The sequence below is a fragment of the Austrofundulus limnaeus genome, unplaced genomic scaffold, assembly GCF_001266775.1.
Source record: "Austrofundulus limnaeus strain Quisiro unplaced genomic scaffold, Austrofundulus_limnaeus-1.0 Scaffold35, whole genome shotgun sequence".
Lineage (NCBI taxonomy): Eukaryota > Metazoa > Chordata > Actinopteri > Cyprinodontiformes > Rivulidae > Austrofundulus > Austrofundulus limnaeus.
Window position 1 is genome coordinate 2,374,428 of NW_013952437.1, and position 9,452 is coordinate 2,383,879.

General features: G+C 39.6%; 1 protein-coding gene across 1 annotated transcript in view; it reads right to left on the reverse strand.

The window, feature by feature from the left end:
* LOC106516089 (guanine nucleotide-binding protein G(i) subunit alpha-2) overlaps positions 1 to 6,759 on the reverse strand; it is a 43,094-nt gene extending 36,335 nt beyond the window's left edge. Inside the window, exon 1 of the mRNA XM_014006276.1 lies at positions 5,995 to 6,759. Within this exon, the coding sequence (XP_013861730.1) occupies positions 5,995 to 6,112 (118 nt within the window). The 5' untranslated portion in view covers positions 6,113 to 6,759. The remainder of the gene's footprint in view (positions 1 to 5,994) is intronic.
* Between the last annotated feature and the right edge of the window lie 2,693 nt (positions 6,760 to 9,452).

A 9,452-nucleotide genomic window follows, 5' to 3' on the forward strand; every position in this document is an offset into this window, starting at 1 on the left:
GGTTAATCTTGGACAATATCTGATGATCGACTCTTTTAAATGAAACCAGAGAGCGTTGACAGAGAGGAGAAGGTAGAAATGACTCAGACTGTAACTGATGGAGGACAACAGAGCTGCTTCATGGAAGAAGAACTTCAGCTTAGCCTGTTAGCTTTAGCATTAGCCCTGACGCTATCAGCATTTACAGTTTATGTATTAGCTCAGAGCTACGCATTCTCCTCTCGTCACTGAGGTCCTCCATCCACATGACAGAGAGGGGAACACAAAAATGACTCAGCTGCAACTGAAAATATGGATGGAGGACCTCAGTTTAGCTTGTTTGTTTGTCATAATTGGTGCATGTTTCAGAAAAAAAAGAAGATCCCTTTGATTATTTCCATTAACTTATGTCTATGTTTTCTTCAGGGATTACTTGAATACATGAAATCGTTTAGGAAAGCTTTGTAATCTTTTTTTTCTGTCTATGCTGTCCTCTTTTCCCAGCTCTCATCTCATGTTTCTCCATCAGTCACTGTAACACTTCATCACAATGACAAGGTTTCTTGGTGTTCTTGGAGAACCAATTAGGAACTGAAGGTTGTGCTAAGTTACTGCACATCCAGCACCTCCTTCATCAGCATGTTTTGAACATGAGTGATGTCCAGGTAACATGTTGACTAATGATCCAATCCACATATTTTGTCATTTAATCTGAAGCACATTTTACTCTTCTCTATATGTGAGGGTGTATGCTGTAATAAAAAATATTTATGGTAGACAAAAATGAAAAAGAAGAAAAGGATCTGAATTGAAAATTGTCTTTACAGTAGACAAGCTCTTTGAATATATTTGCATATTTGTCAGGTAATTATTATTTTTCCCTTGGAACTATTCTATTCTAACTTAAACAGCTGTCAGAAACTGCAGAAACCAACTACTGTAAGTTTCTTTGAATTAACTTCCAATAAATTGTGGTTCCTTGTCACACGAATAAACTTGAATAAATACACTTCTAAAGAGCCAGATTTAAACTGAAAGCTCTTCTTGAAGCAATGTGTTTGAAGATTTTCAGTCAGTGATTAAAACGCTTAGATGATTTAGAGGCTTAGAATTCCTTGTTTTTCAGTTTTAATTGAGAAACTTGTGAGAAGAGAAACATCTTTAAAACTCAATAGGAAGTCCAGCTGCCATGGACTACTCTTTAACCATTTCCTTTTTGGATCCATTCAGCCACAAACACGACACTGTCCCCAACAAACTATTTAAAAATTCAAAGATGTTTTTCCTGTTCATGCATTTGAAGCCTCCAAAAATAACTTAACGCAGGTATACTTTAATATTACAAAAACTCAAAACAGCTGGTTTTAAATTTATCATGCTCACAGCAGTGACTTTGCTTTGAAGACTTTTTTTTCTTTTATTCTTGCCTGACTTTCATGTGGCATGAATTACAACAGAAAACATCATCCTTCTGGGAAAAGTCTGTTTGTTTGGTTTTTTTTKTTTGTTTGTTTGTTTKTTTGGTTTAATTCTCCTCCTTTAATCGAAAAAATATGTTCCTGTTCTGATATTCATGTACCCCTTCAGGAGTTAGCAACCCTTCTGGCTTTACGTCTAAAAGCCATCTGCACGGCTCAGTCATGTTGTCTGAGGCTTGGAGCCTCAAGATGGAGTCTTTCATCGTTGTGTTCTCTGAATGTCATAGGAAAAAGGTGAACAGGCTGATGATTGTACCATATKCATGCTGGAATGAGGCAGGCTATAGTTTCCTAAAATATATCTCGACATGAATGGCTCGGTCGCACACCAGTGTTGTGTTGTAATTCATTAACTTGTACTGAATACTATATGAATGTGACTCAAACAATCAAAAAAGGAGGGAATCATTTTTGGAAGCGGATGTCAGGTCTGAACATGTCCCCACGGTCATCGGCCTGATTGTGAGTCTAATTCTCACTTCCACAAACACCAAACTTAACACTCTTACAGGGTGTCATAAACCAGCATCCTGCCTCAGGAAATATCCAGAGCTACACTTCCCACTTCATCAAGGAGCACACACAATGAGGTTGCATTGTCTTGGATGTGATCTCATGCCAAAATAAGGCACAACCCGTGCACAATGCCCAAAAAGATGCACCATTCTTTCTTTTGTACGCAAAAACAACAGGCTCTGCAACACAGAGCCAAGTTTTGTTTTTCCTCATTAAACAAAGTATGTCTGATATTGTAACACAACCTGCTAAATTAGGTTTTTGTGTATGTATATTTATATTTTTTTTTGTTTGTTTGTTTGTTTGAATCAAAGTAAAAACTGAATTCTAACCATGAATGTAGTGCAAGTTATTTCCTGCCAGTTCAGCACGCAGGTGTATTTCCTGATGACTTGGTGGTATTCTCCGGAGACATGACTAACATGATAAGTATATTCTTTCAGTAAGTGGATAGTTGGGAGGTTGTCATCTCTAGAGGGMCAGTCTCACCCTAAGCTCCTCTTTTTTGCCAAGAGAAGTGACTAATGTCTGTGAAGTACTGTTATTATGCTTGAAGAGGAGATTAAGAAGTAAGCTGGAGTGAATGATGATTCATTGAGTTTCTAAAGGAGAAAGGATGGGTAAAAATTAGGGACAGGGGAACAGAAAGTCGCCTAGCTGGACCGACTTCCTGTCTTTTTAAACATTCTTAAATAAGATTATTTTTATGACACATTGAACTGGTGTAAATCATAGCTAATTTGTACTCATGGTGCTGTTTAATAATAGATTTTGGTTTTTCTTTCCTGATTTCAGAGGAGATTGTGTTACAGAGGTGGGCAGTGACTAGTTACATTTACTCACATTTACTTGAGTAGCCTTTTGGGGAGAAAAAGCACTATATACTAYTTTTTCTTGAGTAAAATTATTATGAAATATCACTGTTAGTGATATATCTTACTTTATGAACCACTGGGAACATTTTAATGGCTCTCAATCACTGGATTAAAACCAGTTACCTGTCTGAGACAACCTTATTCAAAATGGCCACCATAGCTAATCAACCTTAGCAAACACAAAAATGGCTGCAACTTAATTATTTTTACACATATTAGGCTAACATAGAGTGTCAACATCAACAACACATAATCTGAATGCTAAAAGATCCCATTAGCCTGGTTTTAAACTTGAAGGTGAACTGCAGGAGTCAACACAGCCTGTCGGCAAAATAGCTCATAAATCAGAGGATGAAYTTTTATAGAACTCTTAAGTAATTGTACAATTGATTAACTTTTGAAGTCAGCTTGGTTCAAGGTTGAGCTTTTGCTTTTGGTTGTGATATTATTCCTTCACAGGAAGGCCATCCAAATGAATGATGTGCAAAACGGCTGTTGTAATGTTGGTTGTGTAGCAGCTTCATTTTGTTGACAGCAGGACTACAGAACCTCGCTGCACACGGCCAAGAAATAAATCTTGTACAAAATTGCTCATACTCGGGCAAAACGTGCTTGATTTAATTCCTCTGGACACATGGTGAAATATTTACGTTCTCTGCCGAAGCATCACGTCAAGCACGCTGTTAGCGCTCTGAAATACACGAGTGTGACTTTTCATCCAGATGCAGGCAATCAGTTTGTTTTATCTCTTCTGCTTATAAGCAGTATGGTAATGATGTGTCCCCCCCTTCTGGTTTGTTAGATTGCTCATCAACGATGAATGACTTTCTAAAATTGAGAGACGCTCGAACCACACAGATTCAGTCACACCAATGATACGTTCGAGATGGCAAATCATGTTGTTAATTACTGCCTTATTTACACAACTAGAAGTTTCCTCCAGGTAGCAGCAGGACCAGAATGAGATTAAATGAGATCAGAATATCCTCAAAATTTTATTCACTTGGAAATATACACTAAACTAGAGGTGCCCAAAGTGGGGCCCGCGGGCCAAAATTGGCCCGCTGCGCCATTTGATTTGGCCCACAAGCAGTTGTCCTGGTTATTAGATTGTAATTGTTAAGGTTAAATATAAAATACAAGTAACTACAAGAGACATTTAGATTAGATTTAAGCCCATATATAGATTTGCACACCTTATAAGACCACATATACTCAAATTTTAAATTATGAAAAGTCACATGAGCCTTTGCTGCYTGAGCATACGTTGAATTTTCTCCATGTCCATGGGCTGAAAAAAAAAACTAAAGAATGTGGGCAACCACACTGGCTGCTAGCTTAATCATAAAAAATAAAACAAGCATTTTCTTATATTATTGCATTTGGCCCGCGGCCCTCAGACTGATTTTAATTTTGGCCCTCTCAGAAAAAAAATGTTTTTTAATTTTGGTCCTCTCAGGGAAAATGTTTGGRCACCCCTGCACTAAACTGTACAATGATTTTATTGGTGCAGAAAATAATAACAAACAAAATTAAACTCAGACATGTAACAAAAAATGCACATCACTAGCTGGATGTCATGGTAAATGCAAATTTAGTCCAATTTTAAGCGAAAATGTGCTCATTTTCTCACAATTTTTGTCTTCAACTAGTCACAAACCGYCTAGCTTTAGAGTAACGTGTCAAGATGTCCTGAGAAACGTCACTAAATGACCTACTTCTAGTCCCAATTCTCTTTTTTTTTCATCTTTGCCTTGCCGATGCCAAATCTGAACTATTTTGTGCTCACTCACAATGCACGCCATTCAGGGGGTCGCCCACTCTTTTATCATTATCCTTTAACAAAACAGCCCCCCCCCCTCCTCCTCTGTTGTGACATCACATACAAACTTTCAAAGATCACCGCGGCTCATAGGGGCATGAACGGCTGACAGAAAATCAAACAAGCAAATCAGGAGCATAATCAAGCATCAAGAAGCAGTTTAGAAGATCCCATTAATCTGTTTCTYTTTCCCCCTTGTACGGTAGCTCACCATAAGGAGGAGCGGTGGTGCAGAGGTTGGAGGAGAGCCTGAGATCAATATGGTTTACAATGGTCTGACTATGGTGGGTAAGGGTGAAGCACCTTCACCTGCCTCCACCCTAATCTGCATCACTCTGGGCCCTTGAGCAAGGCCCTCAACTCCCTCCGGCACCCTATGGCAKCCCTCGACTTCACACGTGTGAGCTGAGGTAGCTTGGTGGTCAGGGGTTGCATCAGGGAGGGCTTCTGGCATACRGTTATTTATACATAAAGCTCACTTTGTCACAATAAATGTGAAACAAACACAAAATTCTGGATTATCATATAAGGTGGGCATCCTCCTGTCTTCAACCACTAACTTAACAGGACCAACAGCTTGTTACAGCAAGATGACACACTTTCATCCCCATCTGCCTCTTTCCTCCATCATCCATGTCCACACACACACACACACACACACACACACACATACACACACACACACATGCAAAAACCTTGATACTGTACTCCAGGTCTGGTGTTATTTGAGCACATTCAGTGAAAATAGACAAATCCTAATCCTAATGATGGAAGACAAAATCAGCTGAAACGGATAAGAGAAGTGAGAATGTGGTAATGAGTAGGAGGATGTGTGTTGGCTGTTTGCCTGTGTGTGTATGTGTGACAGAGTGTTGGCACATTCAGTACAGGAGAGGGAAAAGGCCGAGGGAAGAATGAAGACAATGTGTTCAAAAGCTCCAAGAGTCCTCTAATATAACCATCTTTTTAATGTGCTTTATTTTATTTCCCCCCCCCCCCTTTTTTTAAGCAAACCGTGTAGATTTGTTATGTTGTGTTGTTGTGTTGTGTTCCTGCATGCTGGTGGAGCTGCAGCTTCTGTTAATGTTTAAGTCCTGGTCCACAGTTTCTGTGAAGCAACATTAAATCAAGCTGAAAAGCTGGCAGCTTGTTGACATGATRAACTGTTAAATAATCCAGATGATCATTGGGATGCCTCTATCTATTTAATTACTGCTAATATAAGACACTTTCCTGTCTTAATGCACCTGAATATGTGTGTGTGTGTGTTTTTAATGCCAGCTTACACTCCTTCCAGTTTAGATTCCAGCCTGAGGTTACCTACCTAATAACAGCAATTTCACTTCTCTTGCAGCTTTCTCTCCATCTTCACGGAGGTTTTTGTCTATCATTTTGGACCTCTCCGCGGCAGCCTTATCCTCTGCGCTCACAGTGCAACCCATGGATCCTGGAAGGCAGGGGCGCACCGACCGCACGCGCAAACAAATTATTATTATTATTAATATTATTATTATTGCTGATGCCAGAGATGAGGATGGAGCAGCTTCGGTTCCCTGCAAAGAGTAAAAATCAATTCCAGAGTTTTTGTTCTGATGATTTTTTTTTATATATAAATAAAGTCCGAGTCTCTGCTCTTCAGTTCAACTAACTAGAGGCTGTTTGGTCCATGCCGAGACGCTGTGAGCCCTCWGCTCTGCCTCCATCCGTCCACAGGCTGAAACGTGCCCGCGCGCGCTGCTCCCCACCACGCCGCCTGCCTTTTCGTCTTCTCTCCGCCTGGTGAGAGCGCGTGCCTCGCTGCGGCTCAGTTATTCACTCTCACGTGAAGTAATGATAATAAAAAAAAAAAAAAGAAGAAGAAGCTGTGTCCTCGTCGCGTTGTAGGCAGTCAGTCAGTGGCGCTGACGTCACTTCGAGCAACTTGTCGCGATGGTCCAATTAAAAGCAGGTGAGCTCGGGTCTGCGCGCGCGATTTCCGGAGTGGAGCGTGTGGCACGMAGACTGCCGTTTCATTCCTCTGCATTTCTGCCTGAAACGGAGTCGGTGAGGATTAAGACAGCCAGTGGCAGCTGTCCTCTGGGACTGACTGCACCACGCAGGAGGCGCTGTGTGTCTGAAAACCAGATAAAAAAAAGAGCTAAATGTGTCTTCGTAAAGTGTGCATAAGATGAGGATGATAGAAGAACTTGTGCACAGCGCCACCATGTGGACAAGCAATTGATCTCTCGCAAGTAAAGGCTGTTGTAATTAAAGGCCATAGCATAGCTATGAAATAAGGCGAATAGCCACAAACCAGTGGTTATTCCGTATGTTGCGAGTGTTTCGGAGAAACTGAGACGTTTATTTTCTAAACATGATGTCCCAGTGGCTTTCAAGCCCCAAAACACATTACGGCAAAGGCTGGTTCACCCCAAAGATCCGGTGCCCCSGCACAAACAGAGCAATGTTGTATATGCTGTTAAGTGCCAGGAGGACTGCGACCAGTTATACATCGGGGAAACAAAGCAGCCACTGTTCAAAAGAATGTCCCAACACAGACGAGCTACGTCTAATGGCCAGAACTCTGCAGTTTTCACTCATTTACAGGCCAGCGGTCACTCTTTCAGAGATGAGGATGTTCTCATTCTTGATAGAGAGGAACGTTGGTTTGAGAGAGGAGTAAAAGAAGCCATTTTTGTGAAGAAAGACTGTCCATCATTAAACAGAGGTGGAGGCCTCAGTTTTCAGCTGTCCCCCTCCTACAGCGCTGCCATTGCCAGTATCACTCCCTGTTAACAATAAGTGTTAATTAGGTGTCAACGATAGCCATGTGATGTGAGTATCAATCACATGGAGGCAGGGCTTAAAAGCCTGAATTTTGCCTGAAACGCTCAGACTGAAGAAGTCTCCTGGAGGAGAGACGAGACGTTTCATTAGAGAAGAACCCGTCCAGAAGACCTACACAATTTTTTTCTTTTTGTGGCGAATAGCCTTTGAATAGGCTTTTGAGACCCTGCAGCTTCATATGAGGACATTGTATTTTTTTCCTCTCTGCACCACACTACTTAGTGTTTTTCAACTTTGACCTACTGACTTCATTATAAACACTGCCAAAACTGGCTCTGCTATTATTCAACAAGTGTGATGTTTTTAGACCCAATGTCCTCATATAAGGACATTGTTTTTTTTTTTTTCATGGGGGGGTGACACTTGCGGTTCCACAACATTACATTTATTAGGTCCTACTAATTCCATGTATTTTGCTTGGAGAAAGAAAAAACTGTACATCAAACAAAAGCTTGGGTCTCAGCAGGTTAAAGAATACAAATTGCCCGCCACATTTCATTCCAGTTCTAAGTGGTTTTCCCAACAGCCAAATCTCCCGAGGTGTGTTAATGCTCTGCATATATGCTGACAATGACTCTCAGCTACTACCACACCAAATTTACCTCAAAATCTGTGAAACTGACAGAGTTATAACCATTTTTGTGTTGACTGAAAATGATTAGTTGCAGTGGCCACCTTGAATAAGCATCACTCCAAACTGTAAACAGTTGTAGACGTACACACATTGATTACTTTGTGAGAGTTTCATTGAAATCTGTTGTGTTTTTCAAGAGATATTTTACTAACAGACAAACGGGGTTGACAACAAAGGTAAAGCATGAGGTTTGGGCATTGATTTTGTGCAATSTGTGGAGCTTGGAGTCAATTTAGGATGACTTCTGCTAAAATGTTTAGCTCAAATTTTGAGTTCAAACACACACAGATACAGGCAAAAACTGTCTCTAAATCTCTGCCAGCAGGTAATAATGGCAGTGAATASAGTTTAGTTAATTGTTGGATTTTAGCATACCCCAACAAAAGCTTTTAAAATTTTGGATTTGAAACTGAAAAAAATTACCTTTATTTGGAGTCTGAAAACAGTGTCAGTATAAATAAATGTGACTACATGCGTTTATATAAGATGTTTTTAATTCAATTTTTGGGGAATAAAAATGTTTCATGCTGTATTTATTCAACATAATGTGATGAAAATTACGCATGAATATGAAAAACTAGCCTGTTAAACGTCAAGAAGATAAATGACAACAGAGACAATCTAAAAACACCTACAATTATTTTATTTGCCTAGCTATTTACACTTTACAAACTAAGCATCACAACCGAAAAAGGCTTACATTTTATATACATTATTTATATAAAGTTCTCTCTGAGCCACGGAAATTTCGAAACTCCGTCAGGTTCCTTCCACAGATTATTGTCTCAAACAACAGTTATCAGAAAACATCACACAGCTTTATTTATGTACATGATACAAGCAAATCTGATATCTAAGACAGTGAAACAGTCCATTTAAAAGCATTTCAAAACAGTAGGTAGTCTGTTGTTCATTCTGACATAAATCTTTATAGAAGAAAATTATGGTTAGACTAAACACTTCTCTTACTGCTTCCATTTCTGTAAAATTGTCCTTATTAAGAGCCCAGCCTGCTATAAAATAGAGCAAGTGGCAAATAAAATGAGGACTTTAAAAAAATCTGAGTGTCCATTACTGCAAAACCTCATTTGTACTATAAAAAAAAAGGTCTTTGGGTAAACATAAGTAGGGTTGCCAACTGTTCCTTAAAAGAAAGAGTCGTTCTGTATTTAAAACTAAAAATAAGCATTCCTTACTAAGTTGACAAGGAACACATTTCGCTCCCTATTTTAAAAAGCCAGTACAAAGTTTTAGATGATTAATGTGGTGAAACTGTGATTCAGTCTAATCAGGGCTGAAGACTAATACGCAGGGAAAGATGT